Raw genomic sequence first — 18,303 nt, 5'->3', positions numbered from 1 at the left:
CATTCCGACGAGGGTACTAAGAAGCATTACTAGAGATGATTAATGTCTCTACTACCAGGTTGTGCACTGTGGTCATACAAAGTAGCTGTGATAAAATCTCTCCTGAAAAAAACCTCCCTCGACCCTGAGGTCTTAGCAAACTACAGACCTACAGTATATCTAACCTTCCCTTTATCTAAAAGATCCTTAAGAAGGTAGTCATTAATCAGTTATGTGATTTTCTACATAGCAATAGTTTACTTGAGGACTTTCAGTCAGGATTTAGACAGCATCATAGCAGAGACGGCACTGGTGAAAATTACTAACAACCTAACTGCTGCAGGCAAAGGACTGGTCTCTGTACATGTTTTACTAGATCTTAGTGCTGCATTCAACACCATTGACCATACCATCCTGTTACAGAGACGGTAACATTTAGTTGGCATTAAAGGAATCACACAAGTCATATTTATCTGATCGATCTAAATCTGTTAATGTTAACAATACATTTTACACTCAAGTTAGCCATGGTGTTCCACAAGGCTCAGTGCTTGGACCAATTATTTTCTCCTTATATATGCTTCCTTTAGGCAATATTATTAGGAAACAATTAACTGTCATTGTTATGCAGATGACACCCAATTATATCTGTCAATCAAGCCAGACAAAACCAGAGAGTTAGCTAAACTTTAAGCATGCATAAATGATATAAAATCTTGGATGACCGACAATTTTCTGATGTTAAACTCAGACAAAACAAAAGTTATTGTGCTTGGCCCTAAACTTGGCTACTCTGGATGGTATTGCCCTGGCATCTAGCACTACTGTCAAATCTAGGAGTTATTTTTGATCAGGATATATCCTTTAACGCCCATCTAAAACAAACCTCAAGAACAGCCTTTTTTCATCTTCGTAACATTGCCAAAATAAGGAACATCCTGTCTCAAAACAATGCTCAAAAACTAGTCCATGCATTTGTTACTTCCAGACTGGACTACTGTAATTCTTTATTATCAGGATGCTTAAATAAGTCCCTTAAGACTCTCCAGCTGATCCAGAATGCTGCAGCTCGCTTCTCTGCATTGGCTTCCCCTGACCTACAAAGCTCTAAATGGTCAAGCACCATCTTATCTTGATGAGCTCTTAGCGCCTTATTGTCCCACCAGAGCTCTGCGCTCCCAGAATCCAGAGTTACTTGTGGTTCCTAGAGTTTCTAAAAGTAGAATGGGAGCCAGAGCCTTCAGCTATCAGGCTCCTCTACTGTGGAATCAGCTCTGGATCCAGATCTGGGTTTGGGAGACAGACACCGTTACCACATTTAAGAGTAAACTTAAAACTCTCCTCTTTGATAAAGCTTATACTTAGGGAATAAGGAGTTGCAGCGTTTGCCTAGACCGGCGGGGGAGGGTGTATTGCTTCAGACACGGCACCCCTTCTCTTCTCTGCTTCTCTTCATAGTCGTCAGATTAATTTACCATATAATCAATAATATAATAAAACTAGAGGGAGGCAGAGCAGTACAGGAGGTTTTCCTCCCCACTGTCACACTTGTTGCTTGCTCTTGAGGGAAATATTAGAACTGTTGGGTCCTTGTAAATTATAGAGTGTGGTCTAGACCTACTCTATCTGTAATTGTTATGAATTGATACTATAAATAAAATTGAATAGAAATTGAATTTTGTCTTACAAGTCATGCATGTTATGTGTATTGGTCTAACTTGCACATTATTTCGGATTCTAAAATAACTGCATATATTTAAACTTTACTCGATCGTGTGCTACATGTGTGAATTAACAGCCTCTTCTGTCAGAAAGCACTGCTGAGGAAGAAGTCACTGTTTGACCTTATAGCTGAAGAAGCTTAGCCCTGGCTTTTTCTTCCTCACTGTTAGAAAGAGAGCCTGTTGTTGTTCAGGAGTGTCCAGATGACAGAGCTGACAGTGATCGCTGCCTCTGTAGAGCGAAAGGCCAACTCATCACTGTCAACACCATGCACAGCTGCAGCTGAAGCAATTCAATGTACACACTAAGGATGAAATCTTTCTATGCAGCCAATATCAAGTGTTGAGTCAGTGGCATCGAGAACATTTTCCAAAAAGTAAGGAAAAATAAGAATTACAATTTCAATATTGGTGAGATAATTGGGGAAAAGTGCTTAATCCTACTGGTTAAACAGATTCCTTTAAAATATATACAATAATTAAATGATTCAAAGTGTCTGATGGGGAGGCCAGAGGGGTAGAAGATGAGGACTAAACAAACAAACAAGAGAAAGAGGGAAGAACACAATGATAGAGGGGATAAAGGGGGGCGTTCAGGATGATATCTAAGCTTTGCCATTCCCTGTGTGTCATGCCCTCATGCGAATTAATTAAAAACTGTTATCCTCCACTTTATCTACGGGATTCCACGGCTCATTCATATCACTGCTGCCTGAATGTCACAGGGGCGGGGGTGGACAAAGTGACTGCGGGGATTCCCGTTAACCAGGGAGAATGACAATTACCATACAGTCACCCTTACCCAGCAGAGATGAATGGACATGGAGAGATTGGAAGATGAGTCACTAAGAGAGGAACCACGGTTTAGCTCTCTAATGAAGCTCATGTCCACTGGCGATAAATAATAAGGGCTGTCCTAAATCTCTGGGGAGACGCAGGTTCACTTTTTAAACACGGTGTACACATGTCCGCCCCAGACATAGACACCCCTTTTGTTAGGGATAGTCATACTCTCTCTCCCTTTGTCTAACATCTTATTTCATTAGCCTATTTCATTTCCCCTGGCCCTCTCTACCTCTGTCTATTAAATTTGTGTTTCCCATCTGCCCACTTACTGTCCTCTCTTTTGAAGTCACTGTTCTCTCCTTTCTGTGTTTCTCCTTGGGCTTATTTAGGGTCAGCCATCTTTTTCCAGGAGTCTGCCAAATGCTCTGTCTAGGTCATTTTCAACATTAGTATTCACAGCAGTCGCTTGCCTTAGTGGTTCTCCTTCCAGTTCAGGAGTGTGTCTGGGTTCAGCACCATGGAGAGCTACGTAGACTTCTACCTCCACATCAGGGAAGGATTTTTTGTAGTTTGGTGATCATTCCTTTGAGTTTTGAGAACAATTCAGTCACTGACTTTATCATAGGGGTGTGCAGGTAAGGCGGGGATTTACAACAGATGAAGAAAATAATCGAAAAAATTATATAAACTGCAGATTTGGTCAGCTTTAAAGGAGGACTGGCAATCACCGCTTTCATAAAAAACAAACTCTGTCAACAAAGATGAACAGCAATCCAAAGTTAAAGGATAAATCTGGTGATATTCTACATGTTAGCCTTGTTTTTAGTTTTTAAGTAATTTCATTTAAAAATATATATTTGTGATCCTTTTTAAAGATTTACATCGTCAGTGGGAAAGTATTTAGAGATGGCCAAAAACACTTTGGATACTGGAATACGAGAGATTCAGTATTTTAAGGAGTGCTTAAATTGACTTGCAAACTAATGTGATCCATCTTTGTACCAGTGTTTGCAATGTTGATTTAGCTACGTTTTGTATTTACATTATTTTGTCTACCCCCTGCATGCAATAGTTATGAGATGCAAAATCAAACACTTCCAATCCAAATAAACAGCACACTCCTCTACCTGATGCTGAATATGAAATGTTAAAATGACAATGTCATTTTAAATGGAACAATTTGTCAAAAGCCATATTAACATAATTCCCAATTATTATTTAGACAGACCAAACAGCTCATTTAAGCTGCTGCTGGCAGCTTGTCTGCTCTGTTTAGGGGACAAGTACGAGGCGCTGACATCAAGTACAAATTTGGGTGAACGCTACAGTCAAATCCCATGATAGGGATCTGCTCGTTATGGAAGCTTATTCCATGCACTGCCTGCCTGCCTGTTGAAGTGCTTATGGTTTGTTTATCAGCTACAGTGAGAGTGTGTGCCATTGTAATTGTATTCACACAGGCTTCCTAGGGCAAGATTGATGTGGTGGCTAGTCCATGTATGCATAAGGGGAATGAATGTCTCTCGGCCGACCTTGTTTGTTAGTTTATTTGCCACTAGCTCGTTCGCTCTGAGAGCGTGGAGAAGCAATGAAAACAGAATCACTGCACCTGAAGAAATATGGTTTGGATTTTTTTTTCTACGCTTATTTTGTGTGGGAGCAATATATTAGAGTTAGGTCAAGAATAGTCATCACTGTTTTTTAGTATTATAGGACTTTACAAGGACAAAAACAATGCTTAGCTTTAGGAAGCTGCAGGGGGGAAATACAACCACTCAAACTGATTTGGAGTACATTTTCTTGCTTTGTAAAAAAAGATCTTTGTGTTATGAAGTTGTAGTGATATAATATGTTATATAATTTTGTGATATGTTCTGGTAGACAATGTAAACAGAGACTTGAGGCCTCCCTGGTTACCCTGTTATACCTGACACACACACACACACACACACACACACACACCACACACACACACACACACCCCACTCTGTCCCTCCCACCCCAAGGATTGCACTATCCATCATCTGCCCATTAAAAATCTCTCCACCTCCAACAGCACACATTTCTGTGCCTTGCTTTGTGTCCCTCTACAGCTGCCATCCATCTCTTCTCACCCGTCCTTGCTCTTTCAGGTGAGCAGGGTCCTCACAGGCTTGCAGCAGCTTTCTGATTCCCTCTCTTTGAACATTGACACTGATTCTTGGCAAATTAACCATTACACTGATGTAGATGTCGACCTTTTCTTCTGTCCATTTTAATATTCGTTCACACAAAGTAATGCCGGCAGTGACACATTATTTTTTTCTCTTCTCGCCATCTTTCTAACCCTCATTTGCCCTCTAGGATGCATTCCTCTTTGCTTTCTTCCCATCCCTGTCTTTATTCTCCCTCATCTTCTGACAGCTTGCCTGCCTCAAGAGAATAGGGTTTGGTTCAAAAGTCCTTGATGTTATTACAGAGTAAGATGTAAAGTTTGTGTAACAAAAGTGCTACACAGCAGTGTGGGACAGATTGACGCACAAATCAGAAACCTCTTTGCTTAAAGGGTTAGAAAAGCTTCTGAGTTTTTTCTTAATATATTTAAAAGCAGTGGCTATGGTAATGGAGATACTAGCAGAGCTACTATTTACATGGTTGTCCATTTCCACACTTCAGTAGCTTACTAGTTATTCTTTAAATAAGAGAGATTCATGGAACAAAAATTAAAATCATCTCTACTCTATATCAAAAATTGAGGATGAACAAACATTCAACTAAATATATAAAAGAAAAGTGGGAGTCAGAGCTGAACACGACAATTTCAGATGAAGACTGGTTGGATATGTGGGAAACACATCAAACATCCACCAATTCACGGATATGGAGGGAATTCTCATGGAAAAATCTAATACGATTTTTCATCACACCTAAAGTCCAGAATAGCTACAAGGGCACAAACATGGGGTGTTGGAGGAACTGTGGATCAATGAATGCTGATCATTCTCACATATTCTGGAACTGTCCTATCATTGTCCAATTCTGGAAAAATGTTCATGTAACAGTGGAGAAGGTTCTGGGATATGATATCCCTATGAGTAGTGTGGTACTATATCTTTGCAATTTTAATAATATCAAAGTAAGGGCAAAAGACAGGTATCTGATTAAGATACTGTTAATAGCTAGCAAGAAAGCTATTACGAGGAAATGGGGAAAGGCAGATCCCCCTTGTCAAGAACAATGGACTGGAATAATAGAAGAAATCCACATTATGGAAAAACTGACACATCGTTTGAGACTTCAGCAAACACAAATGGAAGAGAAATGGAAGAAATGGACAACATTCAAGACAAAAGTCAGCGACAAGAAATAAAGAACTAGACAAACTAGATGGAACTAAGGTCAAATAGAGGAACAGCTCCCAAGCCAAAGTTTTATGTTATGTTACGTTGATTGTAAAGTGTTCATGTATATTGTATATGTAAGCAAAAATGGAAAAAACTAATAAAAAGTTCAATGATAAAATAAATAAATAAGAGAGATTCAACAGCCGTGCTAGCATGTCTGTGAGGCTGTACTGAGGCAAAGCGGTGCTGTGAGCTCAATGCTAGTGTTAGCATGTAAACATGTTTACAACCACAGTGCTAACATGCTGCTGTTTAGCAGGTATAACATGTAATATGTTACCCATCTTAGATTAGCGTGTTAGCATGCAAACATTTGCTAATTTCTACTAAACACAAAGTTCAGCTGAGGCTAATGGGAATAGTATTAGATTTGTAAGTATTTAGACATGAACAAATATATATTTTAACCAGCTGTCACTAGATGAAATAGTCAGGGTTCACCAAAGTCCTTAGGATATATCATCTGGGGACCATGAATATGTGTACAAAATGTGCTAATCCATCAGGTTGCGTTTGAGAACTTCTGGCAAAGTGCTCAAATGTCAAATGGTTGCCAAAGATATTTCACTCAAAACCAAAAACAATTCCTGAGATATTTTAGTCTGGACCAATATACTTACCTCCCTTGTTGGATAGGGATGAAGAAAAGCTATAAAAGTAAGGTATGGTATCTGTAATAAATGTAATCTAAGAGCCAGAATAGCAGATATCTTAACAATCCTACTACCAGTAAAATGTAAAATCTCAGCACCTTGGACAGCCACGTCATACAAATCTAAAAAAAAGTACATTTTATGTGACCCATAACTAAAATGGTTAAATGTCTTCATATTGTGTATGAATAATTAAAAAAAACACATAAACTACTTGACTATGAAGCTTTGTGTAACCGTCCTCTCTTATGGTCATGAGACTTAATTAAGCGATCAAATACAGCAAATGAGATTATAATGCACTATCAAAGTTCATTACCAATGGGTAGCATCATTCTTTAATGCAGGTTCAGCCCTCTAAATCATCCTCATTAAATTACACAGTATATTTCAAGAAAAAGGATTTTAAAAGAGTTCAGTGTTATTAACATCCCGTTGGGGCGGTCTCAACGTTTAATATGTCTCACTTCAAGCCTTTCCGAGCTTTACAAGTCTCAATCCACTCCTAAGCTTTCCAACCCCCTCACTATACCATCCACACACACATTCATCACCCCCATCCCTCATCTTTATCCTAAATTTTGATCAGCCTCCAAAAATAGGGCACACTTCACAGTTTTGTTTCACGTTTGCAATGTACTGATTAAATATCTGGTCTGCCCAATAGGTACATGACACATTCACAATTCATCCCCACAATTTCTCACTTCTTTCGCCCTGTCACCCAAGTTCTTCATTTGATGGTATTTCTATCAGCTGTTTTGCACACATTTTCTCACTTTTAAAAGGGACTGAATAAGTTTCAGATAAATTTACTGATATTATGTGACACCTACATATGTTGGGACTGTAGAAAGTTGATAATGCTAAAATAAAGTAGTGCTGGACTTTATTACTGAGGGAATTAGCTATAATCCACAAAAAAAAAAAAAAAATGGTAGTTACTGTTTTTAACAAATGATTAGTTACCCTTTTTCAGAAGGGTAGTTACCCTTTTTCAGAAGGGTAACGAATGTTAAGTTACCCTTTTTCAAAAGGGTGGTTACTCTTTTTCAGAAAGGTAGTTACTCTTTTTCAGAAGGGTAGTTACTCTTTTTTAGAAGGGTAGTTACTCTTTTTTAGAAGGGTAGTTACTCTTTTTTAGAAGTGCAGTTATCCTTTTTCAGAAGGGTGGTTATCGTTTTTCAGAAGGGTAGTTACTCTTTTTTAGAAGGGTAGTTACTCTTTTTTAGAAGGGTAGTTACTCTTTTTTAGAAGGGTAGTTATTCTTTTTTAGAAGGGTAGTTACTCTTTTTTAGAAGTGCAGTTATCCTTTTTCAGAAGGGTGGTTATCGTTTTTTAGAAGGGTAGTTACCCTTTTTCAAAAAGGTAGTTACTCTTTTTCAGAAGAGTAGTTAAGATATAACTACCCTTCTGAAAAAGGGTAACTAATCATTTGTTACCCTTCTTAAAAAAGGGTAACTACCCTTCTGAAAAAGAGTAACTATCCTTATGAAAAAGGGTAACTAATCATTCGTTATCCTTCTTAAAAAGGGTAACAACCCTTCTGAAAAAGAGTAACTCCCCTTTTGAAAAAGGGTCACTAATCATTTGTTACCCATTCAAAAACAGTAACTACTCTTTTTTTGTGTACCTTATTGTAAAGTGTTACCAGAAAAACAAAAGTCTACAGCCATGCTAGCTGCTCTGGGAGACTGCACTTTGTCACAAGGGTGTTTTGATTTAAATTGCTAATTCAAACATGCTCACTGTAGCCAGGTTTCAATCCTAATGTAGCACACATTTTCAAAGAAATTGGCAAAAGAGAATGTGAATCAATGTGTGTTTCTATCCCTTACGGTTATATAAATATGAGTAGTTGGTTTATCGACATAAGAAATAGGTGGCGCCAACTCTTCCATCAGGTGTAATTATGCCATTTCAAAAGCAGAAGGTGCAAAAAGATGACTAAATTAAAAGACAAAGCCAAAATGGTGGGGGAAGAATTTAAGCAACATGATGTGGTGATTTATGTTCATTTCTTGTTTTTGTTTAAGAAACGTTATCAAAGTGGCAAACACTTTGTATTTCGTTAAGAGACGTAAAGCGTAGAAATATTAGATTAGATTAGATTCAACTTTATTGTCATTATTACATATATTATATACAATGGTTTCATAAGTGCAGGATGGATTTGTACTGAATAAATAGAAATGAATACTATTATAACAGAATTTTACAGATAGATTTGTCCAGTGAACATAATATATAGATAAAAAGTACTGTGGAACAAGATTACAGGTGAAAATGTACTATGAATATATATACAGATGGCTATGAATATAAACAGAATTTTTACAGATATATATATATATATATATATATATATATATATATATATATATATATATATATATATATATATATGTATTGAGTTAGGATAAAATGAGCAGTATAACAATGAATTTAAAGGTAGTACAAATAAAGTTTGGGCAGAAGCTATCCAAATTAAAGTGCAGTGGAAAGTGATTGCATATTAATAAATATACTGTTCATTTTACAAAGCAAGGACTGTGTGCTTGCATATGATTAGCCAACGCAGCACCTTAGCTAAACATTTCATCACTGGGATGATTGTACATTAATGAAAGTTAAATTACCCTTTTCACATTAAATGACTATATACTGTAAACTGTATGTCAACTTGGTTCTATTGTTCATTAATACTGAATGAATTTTTATTTCTCAACCAAATCAATATTTGAGAAAAATCTGATTGAGTGACTCCCAGGCCATTTGGCTGGCTGCTGTTAAAACCATTGCAGACTTAAATATTGATCTGCTTTGCAATCAATCAAATGTGGCACGTGCTTGTCAGGGTCAGCGGAAACGTTTTGGGCAGATGTGGATTTATGGCTGCATGTGTCTTTCTTCTCCTCCTATTTTTACTGCCTTTAATCTATTTTGTCATTACTTTCCTCACTCCTTTTCAGCATATTGTAGCACAGCAGTGTTTGCTGGTACCGGACACATAGCTGCACTCCTTTTCTAGAATGATAAACATGAATTGCTTCTTTCATTCATCCTTGTGTCTCCCTTTCTCACTTTCCTCTGCGTGCTGCCCCCCTCCCCCCGCACTCTTTGCTGTTCATTCGCCCCGTCTCTTTCCATCATCTTTCTCCTCCTGCTTGTCTGGCCTGTGTGAGGAGCTCCACCATCCTGTCCTCCCTCCATTCATTCATCCCTCTTTCCCTCATGCTCATCTACAGTCCATTCACACACGTTCACCTAAGCTTCGTCAGAGCTTCCTGGAATTACTTACTGCTTAATGGCCTACAGCAGCTCACACCAGCCCAGCGGTGCTTTGCCTTTATTTATTTTCATTCCTTTTGTCTTTGTGTGTGTGAAAGTGTGACTGTGTGAGTGTGCAAGAGAAGCACATTTTAAAAGATATAAAGCTCAAGGATGCCCTGCACATTGGAGCTGCTGGTGAAATGACCTGTGGTTTGAAAGATTGACTGATTTGATGTTTGAAGGCTAATCGACCATTCCTGGGTGATTCATCTGCTCCCTGTGCATGTGCATGGTGTGTGTGTGTGTGTGTGTGTGTGTGTGTGTGTGTGTGTGTAAGCGTGCGTGTGTAAGCGTGTGCGTGTGTAAGCGTGCGTGTGTAAGCGTGTGTGTGAGAGAGAGTTAACACATCTTCTATACTGCTGGGACGTTACAGTACGGTTTAGCCACCAAGCATTAGCATGAGTACTTGTCAGTGTAGCACAATGTAGTAAGCTGAATCGCTATTGAAATATCATATCATGTATAATATTAATTCAGTATTTACTGGATTACTGTTAAAAAGTGGCATGCAATTAATGAAAAGATGATGCAGTGTGGCAGACAAAACCCAGGTGTATTACTGTTACTGAGTATAACTCCTTGATAATGTATGTCTTACAATGACTCTCAAACATCATCAGGACATCAAGTCATTGCAACTATTGCAAACACAATGCAAAAGAAAGTAAACACAAAATAGGAGCATTATGGATCCATGATTAAAGAAAGAAACCTCTCACAGGAGAGGATTGCTAATGGATTGCTAATCAATAGCTGCACGGTAATTTCTCCTCCACAGATCCTGAGAGCTGCCCTTTGTGATCTGCCAGTCTCCTGCACTCTTTCTAATACTGATAACATTGGCTTGAAAAAACAACAACATTCAACAGCAGACAAAAACAGCACAGTCTAAAGCTATTGTTATCATGCTACTGGAAGTGTTGCTCACAGAGCACTGCAGCACCTCAACCTCACTGCTCCCTCTGTCCTTGGCTGTGGATGGGAACCATTTTGATGGGGGGGGTGTGCGTGTATATGTGTATGTATGTGTCTGTGTGTGTGTGCGTGTGTGTGCGTGTGTTAAGGGACTAGGCTTTTGCCAAAATGACCATTTCCAGAACACAAGGCAATAACTAAATAACAACATGCAGATAACTGTCCAAAAATGGATGAGGTTCCTACATGGACGGCACCAGTGTCCCTTACACAGCCCCCTCCTCTCTGTGATGATGGTGATATCACCGCCCCAAGCACCCTACCATTGCACTTTCAGATCAATGAGAACGAGAGAGAGAGAGAGAGAAAGAGAGAGAGAGAGAGAGAGAGAGTTCTGTGTATTTTCATCCACACGCTTACAGCTGTGCAGCTACCCCACGTACGTGCTCATATCCCATATCCGGAGAAACGGAGAGAGAGAGGGGGGGGAGGCTAACGTTCCTCTTTATGTGCATCTTTTCCTCTGCAGACGCGTGCGTGACATATCTGCTCCCGGATTTCCCTTTAACTTTTCTTTTTTTGTTGTTGCGGTTTTGATACTGTTTTCATTGTCGCATTTCCTCCGTCCTCCGAGTCTTTGGAATGAACCGTTTTCCCGCCTGCGTCGTTTCCATGTCAGCATGGGAACTGCCGTGTCCAAAAGGAAGAATTTAAGAAACGATGCGATATCCTCTGTGGCAGCAAAAGTTAGGTGAGTGACACCCGAAGCTCTGCTCCTTTGTAAGCCGTTATATAGCAGCCCCAGAGAGACAGTTGACAGGTATTTCAGCCTTCAGGTGCGACCCAAGCAGAGACCATGTGGGCCAGTTTTGCGCTATCCCGGGTACAGCTACCTTCTTTGTAATGCGCAGAGAGGCTCTTTGCCCTTTTGGCATGTCTGCCGACTGTCCCGTCTAGCCTGGGGCGTGCTACTGAGCAAATGTGTGCTTAAATCAGCCCCCTTCAAAACTGCACCTGTGATGAGAAAATGTAACCAACTCTATGAAAGGTTGCCCTGTAATTCCGTTAAATTGTGTTTCATTTGGACTAAATTAGCTGGAAGAGCATATCCCCCCCCGGCGCGTTGGAGCTTTTACTGCTCTGAATGAAGCATCATTGTGTAATGAAAGTCAGAGGCAAAGCGAGGGGTGTTGTGACTCACAGTAACCATTATACATTTTCTCACTTTGGCATCACCTAAAATAGACTATAATATGCTGTGAATCCTATTTTAATTTAATCAAAACGGCTTTGTGTCTGGCCGCAGGAGGCTGCTGCCTTCACCCAGCGGACAAATGATCCAGTCAATTAATCAGCCACTGCAATCGATACGGTCGTTTGAAGTGATCCCCTATCACGGTCAGTTAGTGGAGCGGTCACATAGGGCAGCACAGGTAAGCGGCTGTTCATTCATTCAGCCTGGACAAAGCAGTGGGACTCAGACCGTTTGGCACGAGTCCAAGCCGTTAAAAGCTGTTAACGACTCACTTGTTCACTGTATGGGAGTGTATGGATTGTTTTAATGGCCGAGTCCGGATCCAGCACCATGTTAAAGCTGTCTCCAGCTTGTGATGTCTGCATGACTAAGGTTGAGCTGAAGCTGCAGTTTGAAAAGAAGCACGTGTGACTGTATTCGTGTGTCCACACATGAGGTGCGGACAGCTAGCTGCAATCTCGAGTGAGATCGGAATACGAATGTAGCCTTCCGTGCTTCAACAGTGGCCTCACAAAAGGCCCTGCTCTGGGACTTTAATTCAATCAATGACCTTGACTTGTGCAGACTCCAACGTCCACAGATGTGGGCTGATGTGCTATTACGTCATCGTCTCAGCCAGTAGGCTGTCTTTCTTACATTGCAACGCCTGTATATGTGAGCCTTCTTTGCATGCACTGCAGATATGTAAAGTATGTATGTATGTATGTATGTATGTGTGTGTGTGTGTGTGTGTGTGTGTGTGTGTGTGTGTGTGTGCGCCCACATTGAGATGAGAATGTGATAGTCATATACAATGCGCAAGTGAGAGGGTGTCTGGGCAGGTAGCCTATCTGTAAGAGAGAGAGAGAGAGGAGAGAGACGAGAGGAGAGAGAGAGAGAGAGCGAGAATGTATGTGTGTGTGTGTGTGTGTGTGTGTGTGTCTGTGTGTGTGTGTGTGTGTGTGTGTGTGTCTGTGTGCACATGAGATGAGAATATGATAGTCATATACAATGGCAAGTGAGAGGGTGTGAGAGCCTACTGTAAGAGTGAGAGAGAGAGAGAGAGGACTGTGTGTGTGTGTGTGTGTGTGTATGTGTGTGTGTGTGTGTGAGAGAGAGAGATAGAGAAAGGGGGGGCTGTCTTCAATGGAACTACTGAAATACTATTACACATCTAACACAACTGGTAACTATTGAGGAGTGCATCTCTCTCCCCCCCGATGATATCCCCCCCCCCACATAACCACAAACACACACCCTTCTGAGTGTACTTCTTCAGAGTTAATGGCAGAATGAACTTTGCCTCCCGTAGATGGAAAATGCAGATAAATCACATGCAATATTGATCAGCCTTTCACCTGCAGTCGACCTCATGAATTTGGAAGCAAGAATTCAAAAGTGTGTTTTTTCTGCATCACTCCACCTCACACACAAACATATCTACGTGATTTACAGTCACGCATGTGTGCATATACTGCTCTCTTCTCTTTCCCATTCTGTCTGAAGGGCACGCTGGACTGCAGCATCAGATCTATATGGACTTATTTCCATTACAGCCATTAAGTAGCATTGAACTTTAAACAGCTTACCTTTAAACAGTTTCTTTTTCCAATTTCATTTTAAATGATCTGTTTTGCACTAACATACAGTAGTTACATTTAGTGCTCATCTTGTGTCATGCCAGAATAAACTTTATCAACAGGAAAATTAAGCAACTGAATGCACAGCAGTGTCCCTCTGTCAAACAAAAGGAAACAACAGGACTTATCTGCTTAATAATTGTTGGGATTTAAAACTGTTTAGGACTTTTCCCTGTTTTTTCTGATACAAGATTGTTTTTTGTTTAAATATCTGGTGATGCTGTAAAAGGTCAGTTTACTGCTGTTTGGTAGTAACTCAGTTGCTGTTTATGTGAAATGGTTACGAAAAGGTTAGTGTGTGCCTCTGTGTGCAATCTACGGCATGGCATGCCTTTATCTGCTGCATGCTAGGAGTACGAAAATACAACACACACACACACACACACACACACATACACACACACACACACACACACACACACCACACACACACACACACACACAACACAAACACACACACACATTTCTGCACATTTAGAATCCTACAGGCAATTAAATGCAGGTGTATGTTTGTACGTCTGAGTCATCATCCTATATCAACACATCCAAACATAACTCGATAAACGTATTCTTTTTTTCTCTCTCTAAACAGAAAAAGTCAAACACTCTTTTGGATCATGAAGACCCACTACAGACTTTATTTCCTCCGTTTCCTATCCATAAGGCCTAGAACTATACACATAACCATAACTTACTGTAATCTTAATAAAGAACCTACCTAACACCATGACCTAATTTAAACCTAAACACAAGTGCTTATCCTATAATACCCTCTTTTTTACTCACTCTGCAGGTGGAAGACTCACACAAACACACGCACATTTTTAATCTGTTCCTTTTGCATAAACCTTAGTCCGACAGAAACTCACGAAACATTTATTGATTAATATGACCTGTTTGTGGAGGCCATGGCATAGACTGAGTTTGTTACACTTCATTTATTTGCGCAATGAACCAACCTGTGCACTGCACACAAATGAAGACATCAGTGGTAGTTTAGTTAAGTGTCTAAAAGCAACTCATGTTTATTGCTGTGTTTTCCTGACTGGTGACATATTGTGGTTGTGCAAATAAAGACCTGTGCTCTCCCAAAGCAAACAAAAAAATAGCAGTCCTTTGTTCACACAATCATGTTTGTTCAGTGTTCAGTTGCAAAGCAAGAAACATCATGACATATATCCCACCTCAAATATTGTCTTAATATTTGTAGAATTGAGCATAAAGGCATTTAAATTTTGATATGGGGGACTAGGGTTTGTATGCTGTTACCTATCAGTGTTAATTTCATTAAACCATGAAGACAATGTTTTTCCTTTCTTAACCATAAAGATTACTTGGATATATGTACCAAGTGGCATGGCAATCAGTCCCATGGTGGTCAAGACATGCGACTAAATACCAAAAAAATGTCAACACACTGGTAGCGCTAGAGGTGAAGTCAGGGGATCACCATGTCAGTAGGCTTCAACCTTTTGGGGCCTGTACCAATGTTTATAGTAATCTACCAATAGTTAGGTGTGTCTGATCAGAAAACGATCACAAGAGTCATTTTGGAAAGCATTGACAAATGACCTATTTTGTAATTGAGGAATGAAGATTTGTTAGGAAACATTAAAGAGACACTAGCTTATTGTGCACTGTGTTCTTCTGTGCCTGTGTCATCTTATGCATGTTTATGGATTGGATTGCTGGTTATAAAACAGGTCACACTCTCCCCTCCAGCAGCTCATGAGAAGTACTAGCAAGTGACTGAGAGCGAAGGGGTGAAAAAAAGAGAGGATGAGATTACCTTCCATTTGCACATCAGAATTCTGCGACACTGAGTGAAAAAAGCAAACGCTTTGATCTTTCTATCAACCAAAGAGGAGGGCTGTGCTGTCGTTCAGGTGAAGGGCTTCGGACAACAGCTATCACAGAGCTGTGGGGGTGTGAAAGATAGCATGAAAGATTAAAAAACTGGTTTCTACAGACGGATGCAAATGTAATATTGTGTCTTAGTTTATTTGTGGCGGCAGGTGCTACTTCTTTGTTGTAGAGCAGTAAGCACTTTGTTCATGGACGGTGGGGGGCTGTTACCAAATTATTTGAAATAAGTTCTCCAGAATCACTTCAGTTCACTAAAGGGAGGCTGTGTTTCTATTCATTCTTTGCTAATAACCTTCTTCATTGTGCTATATTTTATATATATATTTATTTATTTAACCCTGTCTATTTTTGATTTTCAGTAGTATGACTCAGTGCATCCATATTTGAGCATTTCTCCCCTCTCCTCTGTTCAATAAGACAGTGTAAGTTTTTTTGCCATTAATATGCTAATTGAGGCAGGTTTAATTGATTACAATCTTAAGAATGATTAGGGCTCCAGCGGTTTTGTGTGATTGTCTGTGTCAGTCTGCAATTGCACATATTTATTCTATTTTGTATTTATTCTCAACAAAACAATCTCGACCAGGTCGAAAGGTTGATGTTAAAATTGTCCATTATTTTGAGCACTACTTCTACAGTGCAGTTACAACTCAGCGACCTTGCAATATGGTTGAAAGAACAGACCAGTAAGTGGACCTTGAGTGAAGATTGTTTTTTCAGTTTTCAAGTCCAAACTGTACTGTGCACAACATTTATGTATTTTGATATTTTGACATTGTTTAGATTCTTTTTTACAATACATTTTATTTTTTATAATTTTTCTTACTTTCCTCCATTTAAAAACAAAAATACAAAAAAAATGAAAATGTCCGCTGCAAATTCCGAAAGTCGAATATAATTTGAATAGTAAAAAAAAAATCAATACTTTTCCAATGCTAAAATTACTATTTGAATGTGATTTTTTAAAAATATAAATAGGTTGGCTAACGTTAGCTAATCTCCCTCTTTTCATGTCTTGTCTGATAAGCAAAAAGTTACGTGAGTGAGAAACGCAAGGCATTGTGAGTTAACGTTGTGTACAGAGTAACGTTAGTACAGTCTCAGATAGTCTAGCTCTGAGAAAAGGTTAACCATAGTCCTCATAAATTTGACCGAAGTTTAAAACGCCAACACAAAGGAAGGCCAAGGCATCGGATCGGGCCTAAATGAGTGAAATCTGGCAGCTTTTCCGGCGGCAATAGGGCAATCCCAGAAGTGAAACTTCAAGAATATAGACTTAGCCGGGAGCTTCATGGAGACAGCTTAAGTTAATGTTAGCTGCCCTAAAGCTGTCAGATTTAGCTTGGACTTCATATCTTACCTTCTAACAGCTGCATTCTCAGTAATGTGACAATCTGCAAGAAACAGGTTGCTTATAAATCACTGAAATAGTAGTGACAGCACCGTTAAGTGCTAAGGCTAAGGCTTAAGTTATCAATGCCGTTAGCATCGTGGCTAACACCACTGTTACTTAGTTTATGACAAATCGTTTCGGCTGTGCTTTCTAAAATGATGTAATTGTGCTAACTATACAACGTTAGCCTTTAACAGAGCCGCTTCAATACACTAGTTAGATAATCTTTCATTTCAGAGTTCTCTGTTGATTTGTGTTTGTTGCTGTGTGCCTGGTCAAAAATATCGTAGACAGCGAGCGGGGGTGCCAGAAATGCAATGTTCCATGACGTAGATCCCTTTCAAGGCCAGGCTGATATAGCAGGCTGCATTTGAGCATTAAATATTCAAACATTATTAGAATATAAAAATAATAAATTAAATTAGAATGGTATAGACGAAGACTTACAGCTCTAGTGTGTGTGTGTCTGTGCGTGTGTGAAAACCCAACTCAATTAGACCATCTAAGAGGAGGATTCGATTAAGGAGCATTAAGAGTGAGGAATCTCTTTGCTTGGCAGCCGATTGTTTACAGTGGAGAGATGCCTGGGGAGACATCAGCTCTGATGATATTCAGACCAGTGGGAGCACTGCCAGGGGAGGGATGGCCTCCAGCCGCTTGTCCTCTAAAGATATACTATGGTCACAGTGTTAAACGGCATGAGAATCCACAGAGAATGGGCATGAGATGATTAAATAAGTGTCAATAATGGAAGGAAATACTGTACAGTATGTTGCAGCGTTATGATACAGTCACTAACTGTGCGCCAGGTCGTAATACTGCAAATGACCAGTAAGCCATAGACTCAATAACCTTTCTGTTACCTCGTTCGGTGATGGATAGTAACTTAACAGAAATTTATTTATAATAATACAAATCTTTGAGATCATAACTTAAGTTTAAAGATGGTGCAAGAAGCACCACCTTCTTACCTATTTGTTAAAAGCGTTCTCTATTCCAAATGATCTACCCATATAATTATCTTATTGAAACTGGATCTTTATTTTATATTTAATTACATTGACTTTACCTACAGTCCACACATTGCATTTACTTTAATTTGTCCCCACTTGGAAAAGGTCGAAGTCCTCTGGTTTGTAGCAAAGAGATGGTTTGCTTGCCTGTCACATATCCAAATGTTGGTGGGCATTTGACATACTGTATGTCAACAGGACAACAGGAGTCATACAAAAAAATACTCAAATAAGTAGGGGTGTAACGATACATCGATCTAGATCGATATATCGATTAATCTTTGAAATGTGCCTTTATTTTGAAATTCCCACTTAATATCTGTTTTTTCTTTAAAAGTTTGTTTTTCATTTGAATGTCTGGAAGAGCAAAGTAATATAATTGTCAAA

The 18,303-nt window shown here is 39.4% G+C and overlaps 1 protein-coding gene and 1 long non-coding RNA gene across 9 annotated transcripts in view; one reads left to right on the top strand and one right to left on the bottom strand.

Moving 5' to 3' along the window:
- Positions 1 to 1,265: 1,265 nt before the first annotated feature.
- On the bottom strand, positions 1,266 to 12,307 carry LOC116703913 (uncharacterized). The gene is made up of 4 exons (XR_004335542.1): positions 12,298 to 12,307; positions 10,675 to 10,679; positions 7,355 to 7,369; positions 1,266 to 1,429 (listed from the first exon to the last, which is right to left on the bottom strand). It is a non-coding gene; the product is annotated as an uncharacterized LOC116703913 (long non-coding RNA).
- nsmfa (NMDA receptor synaptonuclear signaling and neuronal migration factor a) overlaps positions 11,191 to 18,303 on the top strand; it is a 42,628-nt gene continuing 35,515 nt past the window's right edge. For 3 of the 8 annotated variants that reach the window (XM_032538985.1, XM_032538986.1, XM_032538987.1), the window contains exon 1: positions 11,192 to 11,521. In XM_032538985.1, coding sequence (XP_032394876.1) covers positions 11,451 to 11,521 — 71 coding nt within the window. In that variant the 5' untranslated portion in view covers positions 11,192 to 11,450. Of the gene's footprint in view, positions 11,522 to 18,303 lie in introns of all 8 variants that reach the window. The other 5 variants (XM_032538984.1, XM_032538989.1, XM_032538990.1 and 2 more) reach the window with 5 other exon arrangements.

This window comes from Etheostoma spectabile, chromosome 16 (genome assembly GCF_008692095.1).
Source record: "Etheostoma spectabile isolate EspeVRDwgs_2016 chromosome 16, UIUC_Espe_1.0, whole genome shotgun sequence".
Classification (NCBI taxonomy): domain Eukaryota; kingdom Metazoa; phylum Chordata; class Actinopteri; order Perciformes; family Percidae; genus Etheostoma; species Etheostoma spectabile.
This window is presented reverse-complemented; position numbering and strand designations above follow the sequence as displayed.